Consider the following 17990-nt stretch of genomic DNA (forward strand, 5'->3'; position numbering starts at 1 on the left):
GCATAATAAATTAAAACAATAAAAAACACTATGCATAGTATGGCACTAATTATGCAAATATATTTGCTGTGTTTTATAAGCACCATTTAGTTAGAGTGCAATTTTGGATGGCTTGGGAGTTGAGGTTTTTTGTTCCCCTAAAATTGTGCAAAATATAGCCAGCCAAATTATTAACTCTGTACAGCCAGAGACAGGATTAAAGAGATGGATGCCAGATAGTGCAAGCACAATTCTTTAAGCAAATTAGAATGCCCAGCAAATGTCATCCAGACATTAAGAGCTAAGCGATCATTTCTTTGAAGTAATCTGGAGATTTTGCAAAAATGTCCATAACAAAACAGTAATTTGGTTTAATATGCAGATATATTGGTGTCAGAAGGTGGTAACATTTAGCTGACCTTGCTTGGGCTCCCAAGTTAAGCAGGATCTGACCTGCTCAGTAATTGGAGGGGAGACTAACAGGGAACTCTAGGGCTGTAGGCTAGTCTGGGAAATTGAAAAAAAATATCCTGAAAATAAGTGGTGATTAACCACTTCAATACTGTTGCCAAAAAACCCTGCATGGTTATGTCCCCATAGTTACTAGGACTTGAACTCAACTCAAGGGAACGTAGACATGCTGATTAGCCCTGTTGTTGGTGATAAAAATTGCTGGTATCAGTCTGTTGATGCATTCAAATGTTTTGGCTGTGGACAGAGTCTGTGCATTTGGCATTTATTTATTACAAGATTTATCACTTGCCTTTTAAGCACTCCCCATCTCCTGAGCAGTTCTACAATTTAAGAACAAAACCAAATCAATAAAAAGTTGGCAAGATTCAAGCTAATATCAAATAACAAGACATAAAAGCAGCATAAAAGCCAATTTACAGAAAGTAAAGTTATTTAATAGCTTAGGGAGGAAAAAGGTATTTTCTGTAATGCTGCAAAAACAAGGCTACCAGGCAAACTTATTTCCCCCAGAATGCCTCTGGGCTCTGATTTGGGGGGCCCAAAGAGTCATTCAGGAAATGTGAAGATGGATGATGGCCACAGACTTGGCATCTACTTTGCTTCATAGTGTACTGCTTGCATCAATAAACATTTTAAAAAAGAATGATGGGAGGTTTAAAAAAAACAGGTCTTCTGGCCCCAGCATTTCTCCAACCAATGCTAAGTGTCTGTTAACAACTGAAGAATTCCCTAGTGGTGGTGTTCTTGTATGGCCCAGCTAGACTAATAGCAAGTGACTTTGAAAGTTGGTTTAGCCATCATGCTAAGGCAGGAGTTGCTTAACCATGCTCTGTGGCCTGGATGTCCTCACACAATACATTGAATTTGGGGTTTCTACTGGAGAGGGCAGATGGGGCAAATGTGTCCACTGACATCTTCTTTGGTGTCTACCAGGCATCTTGCCCCATTCTGAGTCTTAAAAACATTAAAAGATAGCATTTAATTTGTTTTAAAATATTGCAAAGGAGCAAGGCAATGTACTAGCCTTCAGTATCTTTATTTTCAAAGAATGTCACTACATCCAATATTAAGACATTATTAAAAACAAAAATGGAATCTTGTTGTGACCTGTGCTTACCTGCCCAGAAAAGACAAAATGGTAGGCAGGATTAGTGAGGAGCATCAGGAGATGGGGGTATTAGAGGGGACAGCAGGCAGTGGGTTGATAAATCGGTGCTTTGGAATTAGGAGCTCCTCCAATGCTGCTGTTATGTGAATGAGCAGGACTTTCAGCAATTATTTGCAAGCACACCCAGAATGTGCTTCAAATATATTCATGAAACTAAAGAAGTTAGGAACCTAGGCTGAGCTCTAAATCACGGCTTATATACTACAATGGGTGGTTTCACGTGACATCTATTTTTATAAGAATTTTATTAAGTTTCAAGCAAAGATAAAAGCTACAGAAAAACAAAAAACTACAAAGAAAAAAACTAAAAAAGTGTGGAAACACAAGAGAATTTTTTTTTAAAGATACAAAAAGAGGTGACTTCCGACTTTTAACAGCAAGAATATGCAACAATTTTCCACAATCAATCCCTTACTCTATATTAAACCGAAATCACATTATTTCCATAAATCATTCCATTGGCACATTATAAAAATCACTAAATGCAGTTGCTCCATCCCCTTATATTAAAAGAAAGAGAAGAAATATATATGTATATAAACCTCCTAATCAACTATCCCTTCGAAGATAACATTTATTTAGTTACTTCCTTCCTTCCTACTACTATTCTTTACATTCCTGTCTACTATAATAAAGATCAAACTAAAAAACATATAAATTGTCTACCATTGTACTTGATAATACAACAATTTTAATAATCTTAATCATGTTAAACTGAAAACCAAGCAATATTTTTATACCCTAGTAATCTTAATCCAAATAGTTAAAGATAAATAAAATCAACCAAACCCTAAAAGCAATCCAGATAGATATTCTTAAACCCTTATCCCACTTCAAAATAGACCAAAGCATTTACATGTCCCCACAATGTGCACAGAGCTTTTTTCTTACAGAAATCAAACAGCCCAACTGTCCCCCTCAAAAACTCCGACTTCTCTTCAGGAAACCTCCCATACATAATAACCCCTTCTTTTCCATGGCATTCCATCAGAAGGTCAATTTCACTTGTGGTTTGCAACTCTATCTCTTCCTTTAATTTCTTCAACTTGACTATCCAATCTTTATCCAGCATTTCAACAGAAGTCAAAGAGACATTTCTGTCGCTGTTAAATTCCTCACTTTCATCCATGACATCCCCAACCAGGTGACACATTTTAAAGCTCTTATTTTCCACAATGTCCTGAATGCCTTGCATAAAAACTTGGTAGGAATCTGAAATCTTGGTGGAAGTCAGAAAGAATCTGCTTAAGATCCTCCAGGTTTCAAGCAGTAGATTATGGCGCCCCCTAGGAGCCTAACCAGCAAAAGTGAAGATATGAAAGAATGTGTTTACTTAAGTGAAAGTAAGATAAGCTGACAATTCTCCAGGGAAAGTAGAAGCAGAAAACTGAAAGTTCAAAACAGCTGATTCAACATGTAGGAAAATGCTAGTATCTTCAAATTTAGTACAAAAATAATAACAGGGAGACAATTATTTACTCTCAATCCTCCTTAATATTTGGATGGAAAACAAGCCAAAACTTTAAATGGTTTTTTAAAAAAAAATTAATCCCAAAAATAATAAGCACCAAGAGAACCCATTTCTCCTTGCTGCAGAAAACCTCTCTTAGAGCACATATACTTTAATATATATATATATATTGGGTGATTTAGAAATGGGGTGGCCAGTCTTAATGTCCCTTTAAGGCTACAGCACGGCTTGGAAAATGGTGATGTCCCAGTCTCCCGGCTGCTCTTACCAGTCGAGCGTGAATGCTGTTTGCGATCTTCTGGCTGCAAGCTACCATCTGGAGGACGAATGGGATGATTCCAAGTGTTTTCCTTTCCCAGAAAAACACTCCTGGGCTTCAGAAAAAAACCTGTCTGAGCCTGAAAAAAATGCCGCATTGTCAGTTCTGCCCACGAAGCCCGCAGGCACAGCTGTTCAGTCCACCATGTCCCCACCAGATGTTGGCTTCACATGACATCTAAGCCACCAACAAGCAAACCCTATTTTGCTTAGTTCAGTGTCTAAACTAAATGTACTTCTTTTTTAGGTGGACGCTAGCTACATTAAAAGCAAAGCATCTTCTCTTCAGTTTGTTCTCTTCTGTCATCAGCAGTGCCTGATCTAGGCATAAGCTAAACAAGCTACAACTTAGGGCCTCACAATCTGCAGGGCCTCACCAAATTTCAGAATATCAGTTTTCTGATTTTGCACGAGTTCATTTTACTTATATTAATAAAAGCGATCCTGATTTACTTATTTTGTTAGCATTTTGTATACAGTATATATTGATGTATCTAGCAGCTGACTGGGTTATGGAACTTGTGAGAATGGGGTCAGTGAAAAGCTATGCTGATCCTGAAAGCCTTTAAAATGCGGCCCCCACATTTTCCTGAGCTTCATAATGGAAAAGGAATAATTGAACATGATGTATGAGTCCCTCTAGTGGTCATCTGCAGAATTATATCACAATGCAGAGTGCCTTCCCCAGCTGAAGCATTGCCATTCTTTTTACCTTCCTGTAAAGGAAGAAGCCAGTGTAAGATGTAGCTCTCTTCTCTTTTCTGGTTTCAAGGCTAGGAATCATAAGGTGAGCAAACTCCCACTCAGCAACACAGGAAAGGGGAAGAGGTTGATGGGGTGGCTGGCTTCCTTCCTTAAGTTGACCAGGTGCCTTCCACCACCAATCAAGGCAAACATTTGTAGCACAGGGTTGAAATGTGGAGTCCTCGGTGCTCTCTGAGCCTTGCTGTTTTCTTGCAGATGTTTCATTGCCAAACTAGGCAACATCTTCAGTGCAAGAAGGCATACGCACTGAAGATGTTGCCTAGTCTGGCAATGAAACATCTGCAAGAAGACAACAAGGCTCAGAGAGCACCAAGGCCTTCCACCATGCAACTGGGCCCATTTAATATTTGGAGTGATTCCTACAGCCTCCTCTTACCATTATTTATTTGGCTGCTGAACAACACATCTAGAGTTGGGGAGAGAACTTTTCCTGCATCTCTTCTACCCATTTTCATTTAATCTGGTGAAAGATAATTTGCTTGGGAACTTTCTTCTTAGAAGAGAATTTGGTGAGCTTCTGGAGCAGTGTTTCTCAACCTCAGCAACTTTAAGATGTGTGGACTTCAGCTCCCAGGATTCCCCAGCCAGCCTTGCTGAGGTTGCGAAACACTATTCTAGAGGATAATGTTCTTGCTCTTACAGTATTTAGTCATGAGATGGTCAAGGGAAAGGTCCTGTGTAGTCATCTCTCCAATTGCCCACAGCCTCTCTGGCTTCCTACATTTCCATTCAGTTCCAAAGGGAAGGTGGACAATATGAGAGAACTCTTCCCATGAACTCTTCAGGTCACCCCCAAGGAGAAATTGTGCCTTTGAGAAATCTTTCTTTTCCCTAAGAGAAATTTGTAGATAGTGTCCACCCAATTTCTCTACTCAAATATTTGGTGGAGAATTTAAAAAAAACAGTTAGTGCCCAGCTCTTGCTGTACCCAAGAATTCACTAAAAAAAAAAAGTCAGAAAAGAATATTCCAATATATGCAGGGAACCTGGCCACTCCTAAGGTAATATGATGGGGGTCACAAGCATAAAGGTCAAAGCAAGTATGGTGCTGCTCAAAGACACTGGTGCTTTTTCTGAGTGTTGGCACATAAAGCTCAAGTGGTTTATGTGACTGTAACACCCAGAAATGCAAGCCTAATGTTGAATCATCAGCTGTTTCTTGGAGTCTTGAATGTTTGGAGAAAAGAACACCAGGGTTGGAATATTGGAGGTAGGAGGAGCAGATTCAGGGCCCAGTTTCAACACCCCTCTTTTTCTTCCCAACCATGAATAATATACATTGTCAGAGGCTGAAAATGTTTACTTAAACCGTGTTCCAAGTTTCCATTCTTCATAATGAACCACAGTGACACATTCTGTGCCCAGAAGCTTTTGTTGACGTTGTTGAAAGATCTGCCCTTCAAGAAAGAGCAAAGAACACACAACAGGAATCCAGCCTCTGAAGATAGAAGCTTGACAACAAAGAGGCAGCTCAGAAAGTTTGGAAACAAGATTCAGATACCCTTACCTATGAGGAAATATAGCTGGTACCAGATCTGTTAGTGATGCCCAGTGAAGTAGAGGCAGGTCCAGGGCTCCTGACCAGGCCTCTGGAGATTCTCAATGTGGGAAATTTGTTTTGACAATGCTAAAACTGAAAGTGTGGATGAAGGAATGTCAGGAACTTCTCCCACTCCTAAGAGTGATTCAGTTGACACACTGCCAAGCTATGATTTCTTTAACCATTATTGATGAAATAAATAATCACTGGCCAGTTCCACACTACAAGCTAAACCTAAGCCATATAAACCCTGTTATGGCTTAGTAAGCATGCAGCCAATTCACTTGTTCCTCTGCTTTGGGGAGAAGCAATTGTTAAAACACAGAATCATTAATGACAGGATGGTTAACGCCCTCTCTTTCCCATACTCTTAATGCCTATCAGGCTGCTGCCAAACTCCACCAGGATTGCACACTGCTGCCTTCAAGGACATTAGCAAATATTATGGCTTGAGGAAGAGGTTGTGGTTTTGTGTAGGACTAGAATTATGCAGACAGCATGGTGCTTGCCAGAGTTATAGTTCCAAACCCTTAAAGTCTCTTAAGACTTTGAGAGACCCAGCAAAATCAGCTTGGGCAAGGAGGAATAAGTGATTCATTGCATTTCTGGCCAGGCTGTTCATTTCAACCTCCCTCCCACAAATTCTCCAGGCATGGCCCTTATCTGCAAAGGCATCTCTACCCACTCTAAGCACTTTTATCATTTCTGTATTTTATTGCAGGTGGTACGTGATCAGATCTCTCACTGCACAGTGAAGCTGCGCCAGACAACAGGGCTGATGGAATACTGCTTGGAGGTCATCAAAGAGAATGACCCCAGTGGATTCTTGCAGGTGACTGCCTGATTTTCCTTTTTCTTTCCTATTAGGGAAGCATAGATTGGCTCTTCTCATTGATTCACCCATTGTGAGCAGACTAACATGTTGTGATGTTTCAAATGGGCCCATTTCATGATCCCACAACATTTCTCTAAGGAACAGAATGGAAGCTAATCAGTCCACTGTTGGAATTGTGATATGATCCTCTCATTCAAAACTGGTTGATGCAAGTATATATGGAGGAAAGACCTGCGTTATTCAGGGTCCTTTGACAAGATAGCTTTATTGCATCTCTCCCAAACACCCAATCCATTTTCCATTGAATCCAGTGGAAGTCATTACAATTCCATCCTTATTTGCATCTCCCTGCCTGGATTATTTCTCAATCTTACAAGAAGTTGGACTCAGTAAATAAATTCTTTAAAGGGATAAACATATTGGGAAGAGAAGTTGTTTGATTGTTTGTTTGTTTGTTTTCTCTCCCACCTTTATTATTTTTTGGCTTGAGAAAATAAACCACCTAGCCTTTTTAGCTATTTGTACCAACCATGTTTAGTTTTCCCCTCCACATGACTGGTGGTAGGGTTGAAAAACAAAATGGCCACCGAGATCTTAGTCTCAATTACAGACAGTGGAATGGACAACATAAGAACAGGTGGTTGACTGTAGGGAGTCAGTTTAGCCCCTCCCCCCCAGTTTGGATTTATTTATGGCTAAACTAAGATCCTCAGGGTTGATTTATTTATTTGTTTGTTTGTTTATCATATTTCTTTACCGTCCCTCTCATATTGCAGTGACTCTGCTATGTCATAATCCAATTAAATGATATTGTGTATGTGAATGAAGGTACCACTCTCTCTCTGTTACACATGTATACATGATAGCTACTGTACTTATTGACCAATTTCAAACTAAGTCTTCCATTAACTGTCTTGAAGCAACAGGTTCTTAAACTTTTGTCCCTTTTTGTGAAATCAACATTTCCCCCAGTGAGAAAACATTATCCCAAAACATGGTGGAATTGTTGGGCTTTGTCCTCAAATACATTAATCTGATATATGAACAATACTATTCTTAATCTATATCTTTGCCATCAGTGTCTGTCTCCAATGCATAACATCTCAAGTCAAGTGGAATATAGTCAGCTTCAATAATGCCTGGTCAACCATAGGTCATGTTGTCTGGTGTAATGGTTGCCCTAGCCCCAAATACTCAGACTCACAAGAGGCTGCTAAATGAAATCTGATTTATTTAGAGTACTAAAGACAGATACAAAGAAAGCTGAGAATGAGCAAAAGCGCGCCAAATACAAACTTAAACCCTTGGTGCAAACGTATCCCGCCTCCCTCGTAACAGCCCCGCCCGACACAGGTGCTAGCAATCGTCAGAGTTGCTAGCCTGGGAAAGTAACCTTGAGCGCAGTAGATAATACAAATACATTCCAAAGCAAAGCCAAAAGATAAACGTTCCCATCCTCCCGAGAAAGATGAAACACGCATCCAATTAATGACATGCGAAACGTTACGATGCATCAAAGACATTGAAACGGCGAACATGACATACCGCCCTCCTAAAAATACACTTAGGGACCCGGTTTTGTGGGATAAGCAGAGTGGAAGCGGGCCACCAAAACAGGGGAAGCTACATCTGGTGCAGCGACCCACTCAGGATGAGGGAAATGTTTCCAACGAACTAAGTATTGCAAAGAATTGCGAAGGCGTCTAGAGTCCAGAATTTCTTTAACTTCGAAGTGTTGCTGACCATCAATCATGATAGGGGTGGGAGGTGGAGGTTGACGATGCCAGCGGTCAGAAGGAATAGTCGGTTTGAGTAAGCTGCAATGAAAAACAGGGTGTAAGCGTTTAAGGTTATGAGGTAAGTCAAGTTTAAAAGTCACAGGGTTAATCTGCGCGATAATCGGGAAAGGACCCACAAACTTAGGCGCAAGTTTCTTTGAAGGTTGGGATGACTTGATAAACTTCGTTGAAAGGTACACAGAGTCCCCCACTTGGAATGCCGGTTGGGGGGCCCGCTTCCGATCAGCATACAGTTTATAGTCTGCTTGTGCATCTGCCAATGCCTTTTGAATCATTGGCCAGGAGTCAGCCAGTTGTGTTGTCCAATCATCTGGAGTGACTACACCAGCCGGAGGTTGTGGTAGATCAGAGATAGGTACAAAGTCCTTACCCAGGGCTACCCGAAATGGGGTTTGGCCAGTGCTTTGATGCACTGCATTGTTGTAAGCCACTTCAGCAAATGGTAGGAGGTCTACCCAATTGTCCTGCTGGTAATTCACAAAAGCTCGAAGGTACTGTTCTAGAGTCGAGTTAAGCGCCTCAGTGGCCCCGTCCGTCTGAGGATGCCAAGCCGTGGACAGGGCTTGTTTCGTGCCTAACAGCTTGAGAAACGCCCGCCAAAATTGCGAGGTAAATTGTGTACCTCTGTCCGAAATCAAGCGGGAGGGGCATCCGTGCAACCTGTACACGTGTACAAGGAATAGGCGAGCCAATTGACGGGCCGACGGAATGGACACGCAAGGGATGAAGTGAGCCTGTTTGGAGAAATAGTCTTTGACCACCCAAATGACCGTTTTGCGTTGGCTGGGCGGGAGCTCGACAATAAAGTCCATGGAGATTTCCTCCCAAGGGGAAGAAGGGGCTGCCACCGGTTGCAGCAGTCCTTGGGGCTTGCCCACCTTGCGCTTGGACATTGCACAAACAGTGCAGGAGGCAATGTAGTCTTTGACATCTTTACGCAATGTGGGCCACCAGAATTGCCGCCGAACGAGGTGCAAGGTTTTTACAAACCCGAAGTGACCTGCAAGTTTGTCATCGTGTGAACGTAGTAACACATCTTTTCTGAGGCTTTCCGGGATGTAGAGGCGGTCGGATTTCCAAGCAAAGCCTCTGTCAAAAGTAACATTGTCTTTATTTGCCAGCAACCAAGTATCCGTTTTTAGTTCTTTTAGAAACTTTTGTTGCAACTGGGAGGGAATTGACAAAGGACTTGGCTGAACAGCGCTTGGCTGAACAGCGCTTGTAGTGGGCGGCTGCTGCGCGCGCGTTTGGCTTCGCGTCACAGCCTGCATGCCCAATTGGGGCGCCGTCCATAGGGTGCTTACCACATCTGGCGCTGCCCCAGAGTCCTGAGGTTGCCTTGACAAGGCATCAGCCAAGAAGTTCTTTTTCCCTGGAATAAATTTAAACTGAAAATTGAATCGGTTGAAAAATTGAGCCCAACGAACTTGTTTGGGGCTCAGTTTTCGAGGGGTACTAAGAGCCTCCAAGTTTTTATGGTCAGTCCATACTTCAAAGGGATGATTTGCCCCTTCCAACAGATGCCGCCAAGCTTCTAATGCAGCTTTTACTGCAAATGCCTCCTTCTCCCAAACATGCCAACGCCTTTCAGTCTCAGAGAATTTGCGGGATAAGTAGGCACAGGGCTTGAGGCCTCCTGCCTCATCCTTCTGCATTAACAATGCCCCAATAGAATAATCGGAAGCATCTGCCTGTACAACAAACGGCTTGGAGGGATCAGGATGTTGTAAAATTGGCTCTTGGACAAAAGCTGCTTTCAGGCGCTCAAACGCCGTTTGACAAGCAGGCGTCCACCTCAACAGCGCTCCGGGATTCTTGACTCTCCTAGTATCTCCCACCCCTTTGGTTCGCAGCAGCTCAGTTAGGGGCAAGGCAATCTCAGCGAATCCCCTTATGAACAATCTGTAATAGTTGCTGAACCCCAAGAAACTTTGAAGTTGCCTGCGGGTGCGGGGACTCTCCCAGTCCATGATAGCCTGCACCTTGGCAGGGTCCATTTCTATGCCTTTATCTGAAATTCTATACCCCAAGTAGTCAATTTGGGTCTGATGAAAGGCACATTTCGACAGCTTAGCATACAATTCAGCCGACCTGAGTTTACACAATACCTGCTTTACCAGAGCTACATGCTCTTTCATGGTTTCAGTATAAATCAATACATCATCCAAATACACCAGTACACCTTTGAACAGATGTTCATGCAAAACCTCATTGATTAATTGCATAAATACCCCAGGGGCCCCAGCCAACCCAAACGGCAACACCTTATACTGGAAAGCTCCCAACGGGCAATTGAATGCGGTTTTCCACTCATCCCCCTCCTTGATCCGTACACGATAGTAGGCTTCTCTTAAATCAAGTTTAGAGAAGATCTTGCCCTTAGCCAGATGTGACAACATGTCCTTTATCAATGGCAAGGGATATTTGTTGGAAATTGAGACGGCATTTAATCCGCGGAAATCCGTACAAAGTCTCAATGTCCCGTCCTTTTTTGGGCGAAAAAGAACCGGCGCCCCCACGGGTGAATTTGCCGGCTCAATAAATCCGCGCGCCAGATTTTTGTCCACAAATTCCCTCAACAGAGTCAGTTCCTTCTGCGTCATGGAATAAATTTTTGGTTTAGGCAATTGGGTGTTGGGCAACAGTTCTATGGCACAGTCCGTCTTTCGATGGGGGGGCAACTGATCGGCTTCCTTTTCACCGAATACATCAGCAAACATCCAGTACTCGGCCGGCAAGCCTTCCAGAGGAGAGGCCGGGTAAGGCGGAGTCGCAGCTGCCGCAACCCCCACCATCTCCTCTGGGGCACCTTTACCCTCGGCCGCTTGATAAAACCCATCCCTAAACGTGATAGTTCGGTAGACCCAGTTTATGTGGGGGTTTTGCTGCACCAACCAGGGTACCCCCAACACCACCAATGGGCCCCCAACCGGAGCCACCACAAAAGACAGCCCTTCCTGATGACTGCCCAGTTGCAAGGCTACACGCCCTGTAAAAAGGGTGACCGGTTGGCCCCCTGCCACGGACCCATCCAGCTGAGTAAAAGCGATGGGTCGCTGTAAAGGGAACGTGGGGAGCTCCAAAGCCGCCACCACGTCGGGGTGCATAAGACAGCGGGAACACCCCGAATCAATCATGGCCCATACTTCCACAGTCTTGGTTTGGGAGCCCAATTTCAATTTCACCATGAGTATGCGGTAAGTGCCACTCACCGATGGAGGCTCGCGCCCATCCTCTACCACCTGCCCAGCGGCGCCCTTTAGAGCAGGTGGCTGGCGTTTCCCGCCGGCTGCGGGATTTCGGTCTCCCCCTCAATTTCGAAGAACATTACATCGTCTCCCTCGGTTTCAGCCACCGCAGCTTTTTGCTTCCTCGGCAATGCAGGGGACTTTGCTGGCGGTTTTCCGGGCCGTTCCTCCACCTTTGCCTTCGGGCATGCTGCCACTCTATGCCCCTCCTTACCACATCTCAGGCACAAGCCTTTGGCGTACCGCTTCTCCCGCTCCTCGTCCCAGGGTCGTTGTCCCGGTTTCCCCCCGGTGGTCGATGGGCGGCTGGGCTTCACCTCCCGCCCCGACTTGGCGGTCCTCCGCTGGGCAAAGATCTCCTGTGCATGTTCAGCCCTCCCCGCCAGCAGGATCCACTCATACAGCGTGTATGGGTCGTCCCTCCCCAGGGACCAGCGCAGCACCTCTGTATTCAAGCCATCCTTGAAGAGCTCGATAATGGTGGCTTGGGACCAGTCATCCACCTTCCCAGCTAGCGCTTTAAACTCCAAAGCATAATCGGCCACTGATCTGAACCCCTGCTTGAGTTCCTTCAGGGCTCGCTTTGCTCTCTCCTTTGCTAAGGGGTCCTCGAAGTGTTGCTTCAACGCCCAGAGGAACTCCTCGAGACTTTCCAGTTCGGGCGCCTCCGACTGGCACATCTGGACATACCAGTCTGCCGCCCTCCCCTTCAGTTTGGTGGCAATGGTGATGATCCTTGCCTTTTCCGATTGGAAAAACGCCCCCCATTCTTCCATATAGGCTTTCGCGTTCGTCAGGAAGAACGAGAGTTTGGTCGGGTCCCCATCAAACTTGACAGGGAAGTCTCGCATGCCGCCTCCCGCCGCGCTGCGCCCCACCACCGGTGCTGCCGCGGCTTGTGTTCCCCTGGCTTGGGGTGGCACGGGGCCCCGGGGCGATCGCCCTGGCGATGCTGCGATTTCCATCCGGACCGATTGGTCCCCTTCGCGCCTCCGCACCACCCGTCGCCGTTCCGGGGACAGCCCCTGGGAAGAGGGGGTTGAATGCCTTTGGCTTGATTCTTCCCGGACCTCTCGCAACGAGGTCACATCCAAGCTCAGCTGTTTCAATATAGCCTCCAACGAATCCATTTTGGACTCCAACACTCGGATCCGATCCGGAGTGGGTGAGCCCTCCGTTGGCTGCACCTGCACCACGTTGGGGGACAATGGGTATCTCTGCCTCCAGGAGGGACCCCCCGCTGCCGTGGTATCTCCTTGGGTCGTATCCCAGGTGAGCAGCTCGCCCGGAGAATTTACGGTGGTCTCTGGGGCCGTTTTCAGCCCCCCGGCTTCACTCTCCGACTCGGAGCTCGCCTCCTCTCGGGTGGCTGACAGCTCCCCACCTTGGGACGGTCGGCCGGACTGCCTCACGGTCGAGTCCGGTTCCCCTTCCTCCATCATCAGGATGTCGGGTTCAGTCATCGCGGGCTCTCTCCCTCACAGGGTTAGACGCTTGTCTTTCCTGGACAGGGGCCAGCGGAGTTAGGAACTTAGATTCTCAGCTTTATGTAATGGTTGCCCTAGCCCCAAATACTCAGACTCACAAGAGGCTGCTAAATGAAATCTGATTTATTTAGAGTACTAAAGACAGATACAAAGAAAGCTGAGAATGAGCAAAAGCGCGCCAAATACAAACTTAAACCCTTGGTGCAAACGTATCCCGCCTCCCTCGTAACAGCCCCGCCCGACACAGGTGCTAGCAATCGTCAGAGTTGCTAGCCTGGGAAAGTAACCTTGAGCGCAGTAGATAATACAAATACATTCCAAAGCAAAGCCAAAAGATAAACGTTCCCATCCTCCCGAGAAAGATGAAACACGCATCCAATTAATGACATGCGAAACGTTACGATGCATCAAAGACATTGAAACGGCGAACATGACATCTGGGGATGATTATAATCCACTGTATCTAGAAGATGTCAGGTTAGTAAAGATCTAGGAAGATAAGCAGGCACTCCTATTTATTTGTTCCATTTATAGGGGCACCTAACTGAGAACTCATATCCTCATTTAGGCTTAGGTGCAACCAAGAACATACTGGGACTGAAAATGGGGTTTTGCATTGTCTATCAAGGTTATGCTCCTCCCAACCCATTCTTCTCCCAAAGGCTTCTCCCAGAGATCTATGTATAGATCTGATCATGGTACACATTGATTCTTTGATTTCCTTTGTCAACAGATTTCTGATGCACTGATACGAAGAGTGCACCTGACTGAGGATCAGTGGGGGAAAGGGACACTCTCTCCAAGGATGACCACAGACTTTGACCTCAACCTTGATAGTGCCCCTTTGTTGCAGTCCATCCACCAACTCGACTTCATGCAGATGAAATGTAAATGTATTTATCTGTGTGATTTCAAAGCTGCAATTGACTTACAGGACTATCCAAAACTATCTTAAATATCCATACAATTAAATATATATTAAAATACAGAAGGTACTGCAGATTTAAACAGAGTGAAGGGGAGAGTGAATTATTCTTGCCAGCCCTACCCTCACATCTTTCTTGGCCTCATCCCACCTATCTGGTCTGGATTCTAAATCCAGTGTTTGCCTATCACTAAACATTTCCTTCAGTTCTCAGAAGGAAATTAAGTTGGAACGGAGCCACCAGGAACACAATGGAAGATATATGGCCAATGGGTGTGATCCTGCTTTTTTCCGCCTCACACAGCTATAATTATATTAGCATGTGATGTGTGGGTGGGGTTTTTTTTTTGCCCTTGAGTCAGTTCTAACTCCTGGCAATTACATGGGCAAGCTGATGCAGTTTTCTAGGCAGGATTTTTGGAAATTAGTTACCATTTCTAGGATGAAAGTGGCTGGCTGAAAGTCACCTAGCTGGCTTCTGTGCCTAAGACAGGACTATAACTCGGATTCTCTTACTTCTTATCCGATGCCTTAACCACTAGACCAAACAAATCCTGTAACAGGGCTTATGTAATAAACACATCAAGTCCCCAACAGCTAGATGTTTCTCTTTCTATGCTGTCTCAGCTATGGATGGTCAGAATAAAATAATTGATTTTAACCGTCCACAGCTGAGACATCCTACTGCATGAAGGGGCAGAGCCAATCCTGTGTGGGGTTTTGATTTTTACTCACTTTAGATGAGTTAGCTAAACTGGTGGCTTACACATCTTATTTCTTTGGAAACCAATAGGAAATTTTGTCATTATTTGGGATTTACTCTCTTGTTTTTATAGATAATTAATTAAAAATAATACATAAATAATTTAGGATTTGCTACTGAATTCAACAGCAGAATTTTTGGAGACCAGAAAAAAGGGGTTGGGGTCTTGCTTGGACCACAAGCTAAAAGTTGCCTACTCTGGAAACATGTTAAGAATTCCTCTTTGCTATTGATCTTGGAATAAGATTGCAATAGTGTGGCAATGTCATCCTTCCACACACATGTCCTGCTTCTGGTTACTTCCTGGATGCAGTTTTCTCAGCAACAATAGAGAAGTGATTTGCCATTGTCTTCTGGGATTTTTTTTTTTAAATTCCCAGTCTAGCCTAACCTCTGGTATTCCCTGGCCCTCCCTTCCAAATACTAACCAGGCCTGACCCTGAGCCCTTCAATCCATTAAGAAACCACTCCAAAAGCTCTGACTTTGGAGATTTTAAGAGGACATGCTTGCTACTATAAATCTTTCTTCTACTGCTGGGTGGCTTAATTGTGGTCAACTGCTCAGTGACCTAAGAAGTGTCATATTCATTAAAAACGGTTTGAGCTTCTCAGAATACTAAATGCACAAATTTTTTCCCCAAAGATTGTTTGCTACCTGGGCATACAAAGTGTTTACCGCTCGGAATTCCATATTAAGGGTGGGGGGGAAAGGAAATGCATCGCCAGTACTTCTTTACTTGCCAATTCATGCTTCTGCATCCATACCATCAACCACATATTCTTTCTTTGATCTGATTCTTCTTGTGCTGCCTTTGCACCAGAGCACAATGATGACCCACAATAGGCAGGGTTGCCAAGTAAAGAAATATTGAAAACTGTCTTCAAACATGCTTTGAATCAACAATAAAAAAAAACTTCTCTAAAAATATTAGAAAATAAAAGAAAGTTTTAGCTTGTTTTCTCAGAATGAACAAGGAACAGACTTTGTGCACTTTCTTAGGCTGTTAATTTCTAGATTGGCTCTCAGATTAAAGCATTTTAGCTGAGTTGGGGTTTGAACCCAAAGCCTCCAGCTCACAACTGGCTAATTCATGGAAGGTAGTGTCCTTCTAAACTTCCAAGGGTGGCTTCAGAATGAGATTATTTATTTATTAAATTTATAAATTTATATTACCACCTATCTCCCCCGATGGAGATGGGCGGTAATATAAATTTCATGATGTTGCCTCGTTTAGTAAAGGCATTCCAAAAGATGATAAATAAACAGAGTTTTGCCCCAGCACAGACCTGTTGACATTCGCCAGATGAAATATTCTCCCTGCTCCTCTTTGCTATTCAGTGAAATGTTCTTGAATCTCTTCTCCAGGGCCAAGCTAACTCTTGCAGAATCCAGAGGCTATGATTTTCATCGTGACTGGAGTCGGGGTTACACTAATTTCTGTTTAGCTTCCTCCCCAGTGCCAGCCCCCCCAATCCTTCAACTGGAAGAGTGTTGCACCCATAACAACAGCGCCACATTGTCATGGAAGCAGCCACCTCTGTCCACAGTGCAGGTGGAAGGATACATCTTGGAGCTGGATGATGGGAATGGTGGTCAGTTCAGGGTAAGCAATTAATAAGGAAAGGTGAGGTGAGTGTGGAAAGAAATTTGGCTATCTGATGAACAAACCTGACTGAACTGTGCTTGAGCTAGAGCTGTGTTTTTCAGACTTGGCAACTTTAAGATGTGTGGACTTCAACGCCCAGAATTCCCCAGCCAGCATCTGGGCGTTGAAGTCTATACATCTTAAAGTTGCCAAGTTTGAAAAACACTGAGCTAGAGACTTGTGGGCTCATAGCCAAACTTCTAAAGGTAAAGGTAAAGGTTTCCCTTGACGTAAAGTCCAGTCGAATCCGACTCTAGGGGGCGGTGCTCATCTCCGTTTCTAAGCCTTGGAGCCGGCGTTGTCATAGACACTTCCGGGTCATGTGGCCAGCATGACGACTCGGAACGCCGTTACCTTCCCGCCGAAGCGGTACCTATTGATCTACTCACATTTGCATGTTTTCGAACTGCTAGGTGAGCAGGGGCCAAACTTCTAGGTTACAGAAAATTTGCATGCAATAAGAGCCATTATTTTTTAGCTTAATTCTAAATAACTCTGAAGCCCACTTATGATTAGCACAAAATACTCAGTGTGCATGGGTTTGACCATCTGTTGCCAATGTTGCACAGGAGGAGGGCTTTGTCACTTAGTGATAGAAAATAGGTAGGGCGAGTCTATATCACCTGAAACCCCCATATCACAAGCTTTAGGTGTGCCCTTCCAGAGCCCCTCCAAAAATTGCTAGCAAATCATGTTAAATATGACAGGTGGGGAAAATAATTAAGTCACTTGAGAGTATTTATATTATTTGTACTTTCCTTTCCTTTGTATGAGTTCCATCTCTTTTCTGGCATGTAGCTCCTGGCATCACATTCAAACTCCAAGTGTCACCCTTGACCTGGAAAGCTAGCTCACCTCTGATGTAGAAATCTAATCCAGGCTGAAAATTCTGGCAGTTGTACTCTAATAGCATCCAAAGAGGCAGCAGGTTAGGGAAGGCCAGTTTTACCCCTGTATTTCCAAATTTAAGAATGGCATGTTGGGGGAGATGAGAGCTCCTGCTGATATTTGGAAGAACTGCTGCCAGGCAGAGAATTTGCTTGGCAAATGGGAAAAGCAGTCATCTGACCCACTACAAGGCAGTTTTTGTATGTTTGGTGTTTAGGAGGTTTACGTTGGGAAGGAGACAATGTGCACTGTGGATGGTCTGCACTTCAACAGCACCTACAGTGCTCGAGTCAAAGCTTTCAACAAGACAGGGGTGAGCCTCTACAGCAAGACATTGGTCCTGCAGACTTCAGAGGGTAAGTCCCAGTTGGAAGGATTTTCAATAGAAGAGAATCTTTGTAGCTCAGGGTTGAACTGTGGAGTCCTTGGAGCTCTCTGAGCTTGGCTGTTTGCTTGCAGACATTTCGTTACCCAGCTAGGTGACATCATCAGCGCTGCTGAGTGTGGGGTTTTTGAAAGGATTTTCTTAGGGAATAAAACTTTTCTCTATGTGCCCATGAGGAAACAAGGAGAGAGTCACTTCCTTGTGCCCATCTTAGTACTGCTTGTTTCAGCCACGTTTCCTTATTCTATTTGCCAAGTTGGAGTCTTATTTCCCCCGACCCCAAAAGCATCAGAGAAAGA

General features: G+C 44.3%; 1 protein-coding gene across 1 annotated transcript in view; it reads left to right on the plus strand.

The window, feature by feature from the left end:
* Positions 1 to 17990, plus strand: part of TRIM9 (tripartite motif containing 9) — a 59761-nt gene that overhangs the window by 24194 nt on the left and 17577 nt on the right. The window contains exons 4-7 of the mRNA XM_063290547.1: positions 6437 to 6547; positions 13818 to 13971; positions 16219 to 16376; positions 17524 to 17662. Of these exons, the coding sequence (XP_063146617.1) occupies positions 6437 to 6547; positions 13818 to 13971; positions 16219 to 16376; positions 17524 to 17662 (562 nt within the window). The remainder of the gene's footprint in view (positions 1 to 6436; positions 6548 to 13817; positions 13972 to 16218; positions 16377 to 17523; positions 17663 to 17990) is intronic.

The sequence above is a fragment of the Candoia aspera genome, chromosome 1, assembly GCF_035149785.1.
Source record: "Candoia aspera isolate rCanAsp1 chromosome 1, rCanAsp1.hap2, whole genome shotgun sequence".
NCBI lineage: Eukaryota > Metazoa > Chordata > Lepidosauria > Squamata > Boidae > Candoia > Candoia aspera.